Source organism: Pecten maximus, chromosome 5, assembly GCF_902652985.1.
Source record: "Pecten maximus chromosome 5, xPecMax1.1, whole genome shotgun sequence".
NCBI lineage: Eukaryota > Metazoa > Mollusca > Bivalvia > Pectinida > Pectinidae > Pecten > Pecten maximus.
Window position 1 is genome coordinate 6,725,086 of NC_047019.1, and position 17,164 is coordinate 6,742,249.

Below are 17,164 nucleotides of genomic sequence, written 5' to 3' on the forward strand. Positions count from 1 at the left end.
TATTATGCTGACATTTCATTGGCCATTATTCCACGAGTAACTAGTACAAACAATATGGCGGCATTTTGCATTTATGGAAAAGTTACAACACTGCTAGATGGGTGGGTATATTCAACATTGCTACGGTGGCAGAGCTTTGCAAAATTTAATATGCACGCATAAAGGTGTCTGAGCGCCGAAGGAATCAATATGATGTCGATATGGCCGGTCTGCCCCCACTCCTACCCTCCCCAAAAAATACTTCCTGTGTGCGGAGATTATTTTTAAAACGAATTCAGTGTGATTTTCATAATACATAAGACTTTTTTTCGGAATAAAAGACGTGAAACACAATAATATGTACAGTACCTTTACTATTTGCATTAGCCAATTGTGTAAATTAATGAGTTCACCATTGTCGATAACAAGATGCTCTTTAGCGATTTACACATTTTTCGGTCACTCAAATCTTCAATATGGTGATTATCAAAAAGAACTTTATACAACATCATTTTTCTGGGTTTTTTAACCATCAGTCATATGATCATAATTGATATGTAAAGGACTTAATATATGTATGGTTCCTCTCAGAAGGTACATTATCAAATTTTGGAAAAAAGACTAACAATTAAAATTGCAGTGAAACTCAGACCTAATGGACGTACATCCCAACTCTATACAGTTGCTCTAATCATTTGAGCTATACCTGACCACCAAGGTTCAGCCCAGTCCACTTTCTGTCCCACTACACTCCTCCCTCCTTCAACAAATGTTTTTACCCCAAAGACACACACAAGACCATAAATTCCACCTCAGTGGTTATTTAGTTGGGAGCCAAAAGTAACAGGAGTGGATATGCAATGGCCAGACCAGGATTTGAACCTGGGACCAGGTCATTACCCTTGTCTTTTTTATAGCAATTTAATTTCAGAAGTCAAATCACTCTCTCAGAAGGTTCTAAATGGACAACACATACATCAAATAGACACGTATGTCCTTTCATCTCAAGAGTCGGATCTCATTTTGGGGTGTCGAAAACATACTGTCAAGGGTCCACTGGATGCATGCCCTGCAGGACCTCCAAATTCTAGACGAACCATGCATATAAGCCTGGTCCATTTAATGAATCCAACTGTGTGCTTCATAAAGACAATTACATTGGAAATACAACAATAATAATAATATTATTAATTTGAAGTTTGTATATCCCATTTACCACAGCAAGATATAGAGATTAATAGCCATCTCAAAGCGATTCACAAATTATAATCCTGGGTTATTGGGCCTTTATAATTAGTAACCAGCCAATGTCTTTCTCAACTACCTTGAGAGCATACAGCCGGAGCTGCCATTTTAAGGCTAACAGCTTACACACAACATTTCTTTCGCTGCTCTACCACATACAAATTTACAGTTGAGTGGACTTGAGTACAGCAGAGTAAAGTATTGCATTCAAGGACTTTAATGTTTAACGTCCTATTAACAGTCAGGGTCATTTAAGGACCTCCTGGTTTTGGAGGATGGAGGAAAGCCAGAACACTCACCGGCCTATGGTCAGTTCCTGCAGGCAACTGCCCCACGTAGCTTTCGAACCCACAACCCAGAGGTGGAGGGCTAGGGATAAAGTGTCGGGACACCTTAACCACTTGGATACTGCAGCCCCAATAAAGGACAATGATCAGTCAATGTCTATACTGCATTCTACCAAAAGATCACTGTGCCTCCAACAATAAAGTACTCGTAAATGAAATAACACATAGAAAATAGAAAATACAACGACATATATGTAAAGATACATTCTTAAAAATAACAACCACAATTTACATGAAGTATTGGCACAGCGGTTACACACTTGTCTGCCTTTTTACAGTAATAAGACCAGGGTTAGATTCCTCTATTCGGACATGAAATTGGTATTGGGGGTTACCTGACCATATTGATTTTCTCCTTGTGTTTTCCAGTTTCCTCCCACATTTGTCTCCTCACTCACTTACAATCGGAGCCAATAATGATTACTAATATAAAATTATAACTTGTTATGCTGTATTGTTCTAAAATACATTAAGTTATAACATTTTTATATTTTATAGGTGTGTGGACTGTCTGGTGGGTAATCTGTCTACCAGGGTGGATGGTATAGAGATGTTGCCAGGCAACCTCAAGGACAAATGCCTTTATCTAATGTCAAAACGAGGCTCTGTCACAGACACAAACATATCAAAGGTTTGTTTTTATTATTTTGAAATCAACTCATGCATGCACTTCTAGAAATAAAAAAAAAGGTTTCAAAACTGACAATTCTTTATTGTGCAAAAACATACAATTGGATTAATTAGATAGCAGGTTAAGCCTATATACTACATCAACTTTTCAGGTTATGAACAAAAGAGACGAAATTTAGGTTAATAGAACAGATTAAAGTAAATAATGCTATAAATATGTTCATAGATTGGTCAATGATAAGCAGTACGTTATACTGGTTAAGGGAGGTAATAACTTCTATTATATTTACTTGTTCATATATCACACACATTATTTGTATGCAGCGTATATATAATATAAATATAAAGGTGTTGATTTCATGAATGAATAAATACCAGATTATACCTTGACCTTCAATGGGCAATATTTTCCATTGTATGGCACTGCCACTATATAACCCTACCAATTCAGTTGCGAGTTCACCAGCTTATGAACTGCCAACTGAAATTTGAATTTGAAAATTTCAAAAAAAAAAAATATATATAAGCATTGAACGGCTTTCAGTTGGCATTCATATTGACTATGAATGCCAACTGAAAGCCGTTCAATGCTTAAATGTAATGTAATATGGAAATTTACGCAATGGGGCGAGGGGATTAACACCAAATGCATAAAGGCCCTCCGACAATGAAAATTCTCCCCCCCACACATATTTTGTGATTTATATTGTATTTATGGAACAGATGAAAAAGAAAAAAATTTGCGGAAATAAACCTCACACATAATTAAGCTATCAAAATTAAGGAAACCATAAATTAAACCCCTACTGAAAAAACTATACTGTAAATCAGTCGACTTTGTTTTACTGTGAAATTGTCACACTGTAAACATTCATACACTAAACAAATATATATTCATTGGATCCAAAGCTTCAAATTTTCTGTAACAGATGAAAATTAATGTTAGAAAATTTGTTTTTGTACATCTTTGGTCAGTGTCACAGTTGATAATATTTTGAAAAGTAGTTCCTGATGGATAATAGCATAATACCATTTAGAATATTCATCCCAAGAATTAATCAGCAAATCTTAATACCATACTCCACCTAATAAGCACACTTTGTACTTATAAAAACAAAAAAGGGGTGTACATGATAAAACTAGTGTTCAGGGAAAGTTTTCAAGGGAAATCTGGGTGGAAAAAAAACAAAAAAAAATTTCCATTAAGATATTTTTTATGTAACAAAAAAAATTCACAGCCTTGGGTTAAAAAAAAGAAAACTACACTGGTACAATCCAACACGGTAATGATTTCAGAATTCTTTTGGGGTTTCTCTCAAGCTATTTCTTTAAAACGAAAGTTTTTATGCTCGTTTGTTATCCTGTATTTTCAGTTATTTTACTGTACTCAGAAAGTTTTTTTTCTCTGTAGGTTTTACATGAAAACCTGAAAGTGTTGGACCTGAGTGAATGTGAAGTTTCTGATACTGGGTTGCAGCATCTCACAAAATGTTCACAATTGAAAAAGTTAGATCTCAACTCGGCAAAACTGTCCCGTAGTGAGATAACATCTGAAGGTAGTTACAATGTTCAATATTATTCATTTAATTGCAGTTGATGAAAGAATTGGATATTATTGATCATTATAGACAGAATTTCACAAAGAATTGAAATTTATTTGTGATCATCTAGTTTTTACTCATCTGGTCTGAAGGATTGGTGATCGAGCTAATGGCGGGCCATCCATCTTCTAATATTGAAAAATATTATTGCATTACAGCACAATGTTCATGATGTGATTAAAGTGCAATCTGTCATACCCTAGAGGTTGACAGAGATATCACACTTGAGGAGGTGACAGAGATATCACACCCTGGTTGGAGAAGGGAGGGGGGGGGGGGGGGGGGGGGGGGGGGACAAAATAATTTTGAATAAGTAAAAAATATTGGAAACAAATATGTGAATGATAATGGAGAAAACATTAATCAATGAAGAATTGATTTACAGGTATAGTAAATGTGGCACAAGCATGTGCACAGCTTCAGACAGTCTACCTACGGCGGTGTATCAACCTTACAGACGACGCAGTTATTGCCCTATCCACTTCCTGTCCGCAGCTCCGCCTACTCAACATCGGGGGATGTCATCAGCTCACGGACCAGTCACTTCTGTCGCTGGGACAAAACTCACACTTTCTCAAAAGTATCAACTTCTCAAAGACAAAAGTAATATGTCATGTTTGCAATAATAAGCTTTGTGTTTGTCAAATTTCATCACAAGTGATTCTTAAAATAAATCTTTAACATCAAGTTTTGAAATGAACAGTTGGTAGTAACGACTTTTAAAAATATTGTTAACATTATAGTGTTAAGATAATTAGAAATATTAATTGAAAATCATGTTACGTATCTCTTATTCCTTCAAACTGTTGATTTTAAACTTGATTTTATAGAATTTAAATAACTTGTGATGAAATTTGTTTTAGGGGTTTAAAGTCCTAGCTCACAACAGCCAGGGTCATATGAGGACAGGGATAAAATTTGTACTGCCCCCGGTAGCAAATTATTGAAATATTTTCTCCTATATATTTTGATACAAAATGAAGATACTGTACATAATCCTTTACATAATCCTGTGCAAGTTAACATTTGTCTGTCAGTATCATACAAATAGATACTTGAACACTGTGTACCATATACCAATACATGCATTATACATAGATTTGCCATGGTGCGGTTGGCCATCGTCTGTCTGAGCCCCACTCGATTTGCACCCTTCTCGGAAGAGAAGCCTTCTTAGAAGATCACATTCTGTTATATGTTTATCGAGTAAACTGGAAGAATATAACCCAAAACAAACAAGTTTTTAAGTTTTCTCAAACACTATGACACAAATACATGCAAGTTTGTGTCATAAATCCTTTTCTAGTGAAAGTCATCACTCGCACACTTAAACATGGTCGCCGCCATCTTGGAAGATAAATCTTCCAGCTTCGAGACGGAAGAGGTAGAAGATCTTTCAGAAGCAGAAGAGCTACAAATCGAGTGACCGGAAGATATATTCTAGGAGAAGAGTGCAAATCGGGTGGGGCTCTGGTTTCAATATTTTCTCCAATGTTTTCTCAAAAACTATACAGCTTAGAATCATGATATTTGTTTATATGTTCCGTGGATGGAGTGCCGCTAAGTTTGCAAAAAGAAATGACCTTGACCCATATTCAAGGTCATAGGGGTCAAATTTGTTAAAACATTCAAACAACTTTTCTCATAAACGAAAAAGCCTTAAATCATATTTGGCTGCTAGGTTCCTGGGATGAAGCCCCACAAATTTTGTGAAAATAAATGACCTTGACCCATATTCCAAGATCACTGGGGTTAAATTTGTTAAAACATTCAAACAACTTCTCAAAAACAAAAAAGGCCTATAATCATGATATTTGGCTTTTAGGTTCTTGGGATGGGACTGTCCTACAAAATTTTCAAAAAGAAAATGTCCTTGACCCGCATTTAAAGGGACATCACGGTAAAAACGTTGTAATTTTCAATGAATGTACGTGTTTTGTTCCTTTCCAGTTATGTTTCTGTGCTGTCCCAATGTTCACAGTCGATCCTCATGTCCAGCTTGACCACTTGATTTAGTTGGGAATCCCCCTCTAAATTTAGCGCGGAAATTATTTTTAAATCATCACGTAACTGTTTTGAAATCGAGGCAACACAAACACACGATAGTTTACAAGGCGAATTGGATTAGTTGGACAACGATATTATACAGTGGTTTAAATGTTAAATAACACGTTCTGTATATATTCCGGCACATATATTTATGTGTAAATAAGTGTAAACACCGTACATATAGTATAGTGACAGTAGCGATGTACTGGTACAGACTGTATAAATATATTACCGAGTTTGTGTAAATATTACCGAGATTGTCATGACCTACTATCCAGCAATCAAGCAGAATATGAGCAGCGTCCATATTACTGCTGTTTTCATGTTTGAACTGTATTGTACTGCTTCCCCAGTTTAATTCTAGGATTGTGTTTGACCCATTTTCCAATTATTCTCTTCATTGCGGAAGCTGTTATCGTTTTCAACCGCAGTCGATTCACATTGGAAGCCATTTTTGTTTTCAGGTGTTTTAGTGTGTTGTGCGCATGCGTGTTATCGTATATGTCACAAAATTTGCATATTCAGACTATTGATCAACGAATTGTGATAACCTTTTTATAATTAATAATTGATGTTTTTTATATACATATATCATCAAATTCGAATGGTTATTGTTCATAAGGATATTTTTTTTAAAGATATACCCAATAATATGAAAAAATACAAAATAAAAATTGGTTTACCGTGATGTCCCTTTAAGGTAACGGGCAAAATTTATTAAGACTTTTAAACAACTTCTTCTCAAAAAACTGTAAGTCATAGAATCATGATATTTGACTGGCAGGTTTCTAAAGCGCAACAAAGCTTACATCAATTTAAGAAATGACCTTAAACTGTATTCAAGGTCACAGGGGGCAAATTTGTTAAAACATTATTTATAATTAACTGAGAGGTCTAGAATCAAGTTCTTTTGATCAACTGAAGGGCATCAAAAAAGTGAATACTAGGTGGGCAACGCAGGCCCATTGGGCCTCTTGTAAGAGGACACTTGGTTAAGCCTGAACTAACTCCATGTTTATCTTGTCTAACTTTTACCAGGTGACAGACAACGGTGTGATTGGCCTTGTCACTGGAAACTGCTCTAAAACATTGAAGGTATTGTTCATTTACATAATATTGTTACAATAACATTCACCTGTGAGTTTTTTTTACACAGAAAGCATGCAGTAACACAAGTCAAGTGTATGAATTTCCATGGTATAATCAGACAAAAAAAGTCCATAGAGTACATGAGCTAGGATGTTTAAATTCTTTCAATACAATTTAATTCAGCGTCTTTTTTTTTAATTAATTAGAAATCGTAAATGATCACAATGGTATCTCGGTTCTTTAACTTTTGGGTATAGGAACATTTCGAACTTGTATTAATTGTTCAAACACAAAAAAATTAGACAAAAATTGTGAGGTATGGGATCAATATTTATAGTGCTATTGTAATCTTCAAATTTTGTATTTGTTTTATAAAACGAAAAATTCGCTATATTATTGTCTTTTCTTAAAGTGTACAAAGAATTCCATTATTAACTTAAGATGTTAATGTAATCCATGGATTTTAACTACACAGGAGGTACACATGGATGGCTGTGTTAACCTAACAGACGAGGCGGTGGAAGGCGTTTTACAGTTCTGCCCACAGATCTCCATCCTTCTATTCCATGGCTGTCCCAAAATCACAGGTACATCATTTATATAGCGGCTGTGTTTAGAGTGTCTCCCTTTACATATGTAACAGGAAAGAGAGTAGTGTGCCTCCACCAGGGATCGAACCAGCGACTCTCAGCTTACTGGTCAGTCACTCTACCGACTGAGCTAAAGGGAAATTCCCCCCAGCATGAAGCTAGTAGGCGATCATATCACTATTTACAATTAAAACCTGCCACACTACTCCCCCCTTTCAAATGTGTTCGCCCCCGAACACACAACCCAGGTTCTATCTCCAATATTTAACCTCTCAATCTCCTATAGCTTACACTTGGAGTGGTCAACGGCACCAAATGTAATAGGGAAGAGAGTAGTGTGCCTCAACCGGGGATGGAATCAGCGACTCTCCAACTGAGCTAAGTTGAAATTCTCCCTAGCCTGAAGCTAGAAGGCGACCATATCACTATGTATAATTAAAACCTGCCACACATACAAGTATAAACAAATTAAGAGATAGTTGAAATGCCGAAAGATTTTGTTATACTTAATATATAGATTACATTATGGTTTTTGTGTTGTTTTTTCAGAGCAATCAAGACAAGCATTAGAGCAGCTGACCCTAGATCGGAAAACACCCATGAAACAAGTCACATGGACTATATATTGACCAATAGGTAACCACGTAACAAGTCACATGGACTATATATTGACCAATAGGTAACCACGTAACAAGTCACATGGACTATATATTGGCCAATAGGTAACCACGTAACAAGTCACATGGACTATATATTGACCAATAGGTAACCACATAACAAGTCGCTTGGACTATACATTGGCCATAGATAACAATGGCTTAACACCTTGGACAACTGACCAGTGGAATGTTCAGCTGACCATTAGTCTAAAAGTGCTGACCATTTGTGCCAAAGATATTGCATCACCTTGGAGGTTGTGAGCAGCAGACTCGATCCAGTATGAGTAAGACACTCTCATTAAGACAATGCCTTCATGCTATACAGCATTTTTCCAAATTGGAGTTCCTTTATATTTCGCCGAGACATTCACTACAGCAAAGTATTATTGAAAGAAATTACCTGGTAATTAATTCGATATTTAAAAAAAAAAAAAAAATTTGTAATCTCTAAACTAAGTTTAGATGTTTAGGTTATAGTTCTAAGACTAGTATACTGCCCTCAGGGCACTTGTAAAGTGCCAGTGATGAAAATTTCAGCTCTGTACTGCCTTTGATGTTAAGCGCATAAACGACCTCGAGATCTACTTGACAGTGAAACAGACATCGTAATATCTCGGACAGAAAAAGTGAAAATAACACTGACAATGTTATCAACGGAGTATCGAATGTGACAGATTACTTATTGAAATGTTAACTACATTTAAACATTGGCTGATCTTTAAATAATTAGCACAAGGAAATAAATTCACAATAACGACCATTTGCCTAGTTGCCGGTAGGTAACATGTCGTTTCAATCACCGTATCATCAGCATACTTAGTATCAATTAGCAGAGACTTATTTTGGCAGAAACTTTCCCAATTCACGTTTTGAAAGACAAAAACATGTCCACAAATACTCACTTTCTTAAACTAAATACTGTCTTGTTAAAAACTAAGAATTTAAGTATCAGTCCCCACCTACAAAGCACCGAGTTGTAGGCCTCATTGTCTTTGTTTTAGGAAATAAAACATAATTTTCTGAATAAAATTTATGTATCAGAAAGTCTTACAATGTAAACCCCAGCAGTTGTTATACTAAGGTATCTTGTTTGATAATTTGTTGAATGTTGACGTAAACATTCCACCCATGAACTATTACAGTATTGGATTTATGTATGTATAACACTTGTTAATCATCACAGCACATCATTATAAAGCGTTCATATATTTAGCAGTTATAGCCCACCATTATCCGATAATGATCTTCTGGTTGCGATTCTTTTGTGGTCTTTCTTACACAATTCTTTATATCACTATTTCTTGAGATATTAACTGGAAGGGTAATTTCCCTTACCATGGACAGGTGTATCCACACTATTACTGTAACGAGCTATTTTTACCTTACCATGGACAGGTGTATCCACACTATTACTGTAACGAGATATTCTTACCTTACCATGGAAAGGTGTATCCACACTTTTACCTGTGTAAGATTTCCTTACCTTACCATGGACAGGTGTATCCACACTAACGAGATTTCCTTATAACTCTGGACAGGTGACAGTATCCACACTTTTACTTGTGTGAGATTTCCTTAAGACAGGGGATTGCTAATTCTCAACAATAGTATTATATGATGGTAATAATACAATGACAACATGTCAGCAATGTCTTGCATTGATGTAATGTCAATCATATGTATGAAGGCTGACAGGGTAAGAAAAAAATAATCATTCACCTGCCCCTTGGAGGCAAGACAATGGGATCATAAGCATTGTTTGTCAACCTAAGAATCTTCCCCCCTCTCCTTAAGATCTCTGTCTTACACAGGAGGTGAAATATTATTCTATTTTTCAAATTTCACACACATTTTCCCCTTAGTTCCAGGTATGCATGTTAATTGAGATTGAACAAAAAACAAAATGGCCGATAGGCAGCCATCTTGGATTTTTACAGGAAGTGCTACATGGATCATTCCCATGTCATATGTAGGTTTCACTCATCCTCTTGAACATTAATTATCCGGTATTCAATTTTAAACTGACTTGAAAAGAAAATGGCCGAATTGATCGAGGCTGCCATCTGAGATTTTTGATAAAGCTTATCATTTTTCTGAAAATTTGTTTTTCTTTATCTCTATTTGTCCAAGGCATGTTAAATTTTGGGACTGATCAGAAGAAGAAAAGTACAGTCATATCTTGTGAAGACCACATGTCGATAGCAAATAAGAGGAAAGAGGAGAAAAAAATTTATATCAAACTTTGAGAATGTATAAAGAACTAATAAAGATCATGCTATGGTGAGTGCCAAGATGTCTCTGGAATATTTTGCTATGTGTTTTAAGCTAAGAGTACCTGTATTTTATTGTACTGATATGTGACTATCATTTAATCAGTACAAGTGCACTTCCTTTTTGACTTGAAAGGTTTGTTTGTTTATTTGTTTGCTGGGTTTATTATCCCATGAACAACCAGGGTCATTTTGATATGAGCACTCCTTGTAGTAGTTGGTGATTACCTCACTAACCAACATATGGGAGGCCCGTCACATACCATCCTGAGCAGTTAGGGTAAAGTGTCTTGCCCAAGGATATATAACCACGACAGTACAGAACTGAGAAACACAAACTGACAGGGCAGGGAGCGTCTAATCACGCACCTCAGATCTTCAGCGGGTACTCTAACAGACTGAGCTAATGTGGCCCCTTGTTCCTATTCATTATATTTATAAAGTTTTCATACTGAAAATAAAGTTGATATTATTCTATGGCATTATATTGTTGGTTTTATTTCAAAACTTACCGGCTAACCAGGATTCAGGGTTATAGTGTGTATAATGATTGGTAATATCATTTGTCAGGTGATTACTGCCCCAATGTGTTCTTAGTGCACAATCAGGCTACACATGTACTGCAGTGCCCTTTGCTTCAACATATTTTAGCCAGCGATGGACTATCTGTGAACTGGGAGTGAAATATGTAGCAATAATTTGATTTGGGTTGAAATGAGCTTTTCTAAGTTGCGGTTGATAGATTTTAACACATTTGACCTCCGTGACCATGAATGTAGGTCAAGGTCATTCATTTGAACAAGCCTGGTTGCTCTTCACCCAGCATGCTACAGACCTTATATCACACATCTGGGATCTCTTGGTTATTGAGAAGTTGTTTAAAGGAAAAGCTGATGCAGGTCGGACGGATGGATGGATGATAGCCGCCACACCACAGCATAAGCACACATGCTCTTTGAGCAGGTTAAGTAGACAGTAAAATGTATTAGATTTTTTGTTAAAAACAATAAGAGAATGAGGATCAATTATAGTGTGATATTTGATGTGCATATGTATTCTAAAACGATGGCGCCATTGTGAATTGGCTGCTTAACACAATTTTCTCTTTTCTCTTTGATCTAGAAAGAATTACAGTCATACTGTAAATTATTAATTTTGGTGCATTAAAGTATTCGGGCATTTCCAAATTATAACAAATTATTGCAATGAAGAATTAGCACATTTTCTTATTTTCAGTAGGAATACACATTGATAATGTAATTAGCGAAATCATAATTTAGCGCAATGTTTCAAGATTAAAATCGCTAAAATAAGATTACCCGCTAAAATAAGATTAACCGCTGAAATATGTGTTTTTAAGCGTGTGCTGTAAAAAAAAAGGACAAAACGCTCCAGTTTTTCTCTTCTTGTATTTGTATGTGAATCAAATGCACTATTTTTCGGTTAAAAACATAGATGACAACATTTCAAAGTTAATATTTGATAAGATACAACCTACAGGTATATGCTATATATACTTTAAGGTACATTATCATTTTCACAAAAGACAATTAACATGGCTCCGCTACTCAGATTCAATCCCAGCGTCTTTTGAATCATGCTAGGAATTAAGCTTATAATATTACAATTTTGTACACATCTTTAGTTTGTAAGTTTGTATTGGACATATATATATATGATACAAAATTTTGACTGAATTTTTTCATTTTTTTCTTAATGCATATAGGTATTTGATAAACAGTTATCGCCTTTTAAAATTATAAAAAATATCCATTTATGTTTGTGTATTTATTAGGCAGTGCTGTCTGAAACACCATGACAAGTTGGTTTTTTTTTTTATGTAAAACAGTAAGATTTGAGGAAAATAAATCTTTTTATTGACTGGTGTACACATGTTGTATCAGTTTATTGATCATTAGTAGAATTAGATATTGAAACATAATATATTATATTCTCAATTCGCAAATCATGATTAGAATTTTGTAGTAACATATTGCAATAGTTTGGTATCTGAACACTTTGTGGTGTCCCAGCCACCATATATGCAAAATCTGTTCCTCTTCCCCCAAGGATCTTTCTAACCAAATTTGGTTCAAATTCATTCTGGACCTTTTGACAAGTAGTGATATATGAAGCAAATGTTTGGCCTAATATCAGGTCTCGGGAGTCTCTTGGCTAGCGAGAAATCATTGTTTAAGATTTTAACATAGTTGACCACTATGACTTCATTCATCAGACAAACATGGAACCCTTCATTCAACATGCTACAGGCCCAATATCAAGTCCCTGGGCCTCTTGGTTATTGAGAAGAAGTCATTAAATTTTTTTTTAGCCAATTTACCCCTTTGACTTAGAATAGAAGTCAAGGTCATTCGTTTAAACAAACTAAATTGGTAGTCCTTCATCTCTTCATGATACACACCGAAAATCAACTCCCTTGGCCCGTCAGTTATTGAGAAAAAGCTGTTTAAAGATTTAATTAAAGCATATTTGACCCCTTTGACCTTGACTGTAGATGAAATAGAGCTGAATCCCACTGGTGGAACTTGGGAAGTTTGAAATAGATGATGTTCAGGGAAACCATGATTGCGCAGTCATGTTATAAAATGGCCACCGTCACTGCCATGTCATGTTTTTACGAGGCTGAAAAATAACACTTTGTTTGCTCCCCTTCTTTAACATTCCCACCAATTTTCAGCTCAATGGTGCCAGTGGAATGGGAGAAGTTTAAAATGTGTTTTTCAAGACGGTGGCCATGGCGGCCATGTTTGATTTCAGATAAACCCAAAAAATAACACTAGGTCAGGACCATCTCTGGATCATTTAGGGCAACTTAGAGCTCAGACCTGGAACTTGAGAAGAAGTTTGAAAAGTTTATGAATGGCGGACGTGGACGCATGAAGCATAATGACTATAGGTCATCCTGACCCTTTGGGTCACATGACCTAATATATCCATGTTTTTGTTAACAATAGATCTATACCATCATCGAACACTGAATTGTTTGTAACAAGAGGATCAATGGGCCTGCATCGCTCACCTGGCTATACAACTTTGAAGTTGATTTAGGTTATTTCTGCAGATACTATGCTGATAACTACTCTATTCAAATATCAGTAGGCTAGGTTTATTCATGTCAATTAATTTTCTAGCCCTTTATTAGCTGACCTGGTCCGAAGGACCAAGGACCAAGGTGAGCTTATGCCATACTGTAGCGTCCGTCCGTCCGTCAACAATTGACTTTTTCTTCATAACCACAGATCAGAATTTGACCAAATTTGGTCAGAAGCATCCCTATGGGGTGGGGACTCAAACTTGTACAAATGGTGGTGCTGACCCCCCAGGGGTCTGAGGGGCGGGGCCAGAAGGGGTCAATTTGGCTATATTGATATAAACAACTTCTTCTCTGAAACTGAGCAATGGATACCGCTCATATTTGCCTGGTAGCATCACTATGGGGTGGGGATTCAAAATTGTTCAAATGATGGGGCTGACCCCCTAGGGGCTTGAGGGGCGGGGCCAAATGTGGTCAATTTGGCTATATTGATATAAACAACTTCTTCTCTGAATCCGAGCAATGGATATCACTCATATTTGCCTGGTAGCATCATTATGGGGTGGGGATTCAAAATTGTACAAATGATGGGGCTGACCCCCCAGGGGCCTGAGGGGCGGGGCCAAATGTGGTCAGTTTGGCTATATTGATATAAATGACTTCTTCTCTGAATCCGAGCAATGGATATCGCTCATATTTGCCTGGTAGCATCACTATGGGGTGGGGATTCACAATTGTTCAAATGATGGGGCTGACCCCCCAGGGGCTTGAGGGGCGGGGCCAAATGTGGTCAATTTGGCTATATTGATATAAACGACTTCTTCTCTGAATCCGAGCAATGGATATCGCTCATATTTGCCTGGTAGCATCATTATGGGGTGGGGATTCAAAATTGTACAAATGATGAGGCTGACCCCCCAGGGGCCTGAGGGGCGGGGCCAAATATGGCAAATTTGGCTAAATTGATATAACAACTTCTTCTCTGAAACTAAGCAATGGATATCTCTAATATTTGACTGGTAGCATCTCCTTTGGTTAAGGATTCAAAATTGTTGAAATGACGGGGCTGAGGGGTGGGGCAAAAAGGGGTCAATTTGGCTAAATTGATATGAACAACTTCTTCTCTGAAACAGCTCATATTTGTCTGGTAACATCCTTTTGGGTAGGGATTCAAAATTTTATAAAGGAAGGAACTGTCCCCCAGGGGGCAGAGGCCAGGGTAAAAAGGGGTCAATTGGTTTAAACAACTTCTTTTCTGAAACTAAGCAACGGATATCATTCACATTTGTTTGGTAGCATCCCTAAGGGCTTGCGCAAAAAGTCACTTTCATTTCATGGATTAATGCATTTTTCTGTGGTTCTGTTGTTATGATGAGAGGGCTGTCTGTGAAGTATCTACACCATCTACACCAGTCATATTGTTTACTACAGAGGATGCCCCAGACAGTCTGTGTGTGACCAGGGAGGGTCGGGTAGTGGTGGGTACAGGGGATAGACGGGGTACAAGGTGGCAATGTACACAGTAGACGGCCGGGTGTTACATACAGTCATTACGGAGTGGTCAGAGATGGGCCATACAGTTTGTGTGTGACCAGGGAGGGTCGGATAGTGGTCCATCACAGCATGTGGTGTTACAGGTAACATAGCTGTAGTAGTTCGTTATCAACTTTAAATAATTGTGTACAACCCAACACTCCAGCCCCTGGTCCACTACGAAGGGGGAGGGATTACAGGCCCAGGGGGAGGGGATACAGGCCCAGGGGGAGTGGATTCAGGTCCAGGGGGAGGGGATACAGGCCCAGGGGGAGTGGATTCAGGCCCAGGGGGAGGGGATACAGGCCCTTGGGGGAGGGGATAGTACAGGCCCTGGGGGAGTTGGTCACACTGGGCAGTTGATCACATCGGACAAGTTTGGTCCTCATACAGCTGTATATGACAGTAAGGGTAATATTGTTATTGCTGACGGGACAAAGAACACAATAGAACTGATAAGTGGAACAGGGAAGAACATAAAAACACTTCACACAAACAAAGGATACCAGGGAGCAGCAGGCATAGAGAATTAAATCAAAGGATAATGTGTTGTGGTCATACTTAAAGTTAGATGCAGGTGAATCGGGACTCAAATTCCTCAAGTATTATAGTGACTGAGTGACTCAACTCAAAATTGTACAAATGATGGGGCTGACCCCCCAGGGGCCTGAGGGGCGGGGCCAAATATGGCAAATTTGGCTAAATTGATATAACAACTTCTTCTCTGAAACTAAGCAAATGGATATCTCTAATATTTGACTGGTAGCATCTCCTTTGGTTAAGGATTCAAAATTGTTGAAATGACGGGGCTGAGGGGTGGGGCAAAAAGGGGTCAATTTGGCTAAATTGATATGAACAACTTCTTCTCTGAAACAGCTCATATTTGTCTGGTAACATCCATTTGGGTAGGGATTCAAAATTTTATAAAGGAAGGAACTGTCCCCCAGGGGGCAGAGGCCAGGGTAAAAAGGGGTCAATTGGTTTAAACAACTTCTTTTCTGAAACTAAGCAACGGATATCACTCACATTTGTTTGGTAGCATCCCTAAGGGCTTGCGCAAAAAGTCACTTTCATTTCATGGATTAATACATTTTTCTGTGGTTCTGTTGTTATGATGAGAGGGCTGTCTGTGAAGTATCTACACCATCTACACCAGTCATAAGGTTTACTACAGAGGATGCCCCAGACAGTCTGTGTGTGACCAGGGAGGGTTGGGTAGTGGTGGGTACAGGGGATAGACGGGGTACAAGGTGGCAATGTACACAGTAGACGGCCGGGTGTTACATACAGTCATTACGGAGTGGTCAGAGATGGGCCATACAGTTTGTGTGTGACCAGGGAGGGTCGGATAGTGGTCCATCACAGCATGTGGTGTTACAGGTAACATAGCTGTAGTAGTTCGTTATCAACTTTAAATAATTGTGTACAACCCAACACTCCAGCCCCTGGTCCACTACGAAGGGGGAGGGATTACAGGCCCAGGGGGAGGGGATACAGGCCCAGGGGGAGTGGATTCAGGTCCAGGGGGAGGGGATACAGGCCCAGGGGGAGTGGATTCAGGCCCAGGGGGAGGGGATACAGGCCCTTGGGGGAGGGGATAGTACAGGCCCTGGGGGAGTTGGTCACACTGGGCAGTTGATCACATCGGACAAGTTTGGTCCTCATACAGCTGTATATGACAGTAAGGGTAATATTGTTATTGCTGACGGAACAAAGAACACAATAGAACTGATAAGTGGAACAGGGAAGAACATAAAAACACTTCACACAAACAAAGGATACCAGGGAGCAGCAGGCATAGAGAATTAAATCAAAGGATAATGTGTTGTGGTCATACTTAAAGTTAGATGCAGGTGAATCGGGACTCAAATTCCTCAAGTATTATAGTGACTGAGTGACTCAACTCAAAATTGTACAAATGATGGGGCTGACCCCCCAGGGGCCTGAGGGGCGGGGCCAAATATGGCAAATTTGGCTAAATTGATATAACAACTTCTTCTCTGAAACTAAGCAATGGATATCTCTAATATTTGACTGGTAGCATCTCCTTTGGTTAAGGATTCAAAATTGTTGAAATGACGGGGCTGAGGGGTGGGGCAAAAAGGGGTCAATTTGGC

At 38.0% G+C, this 17,164-nt stretch overlaps 1 protein-coding gene across 1 annotated transcript; it reads left to right on the forward strand.

The window, feature by feature from the left end:
• The first annotated feature begins 22 nt into the window (after positions 1–22).
• On the forward strand, positions 23–8,730 carry LOC117326988 (protein AMN1 homolog). Its single transcript, XM_033883795.1, has 7 exons — positions 23–101; positions 2,070–2,202; positions 3,613–3,757; positions 4,188–4,405; positions 6,890–6,946; positions 7,416–7,527; positions 8,080–8,730. Exons 1-7 carry the CDS (start codon positions 55–57, stop codon positions 8,157–8,159), a joined length of 792 nt encoding a protein of 263 aa, XP_033739686.1. The 5' UTR covers positions 23–54; the 3' UTR covers positions 8,160–8,730.
• Positions 8,731–17,164: the final 8,434 nt, after the last annotated feature.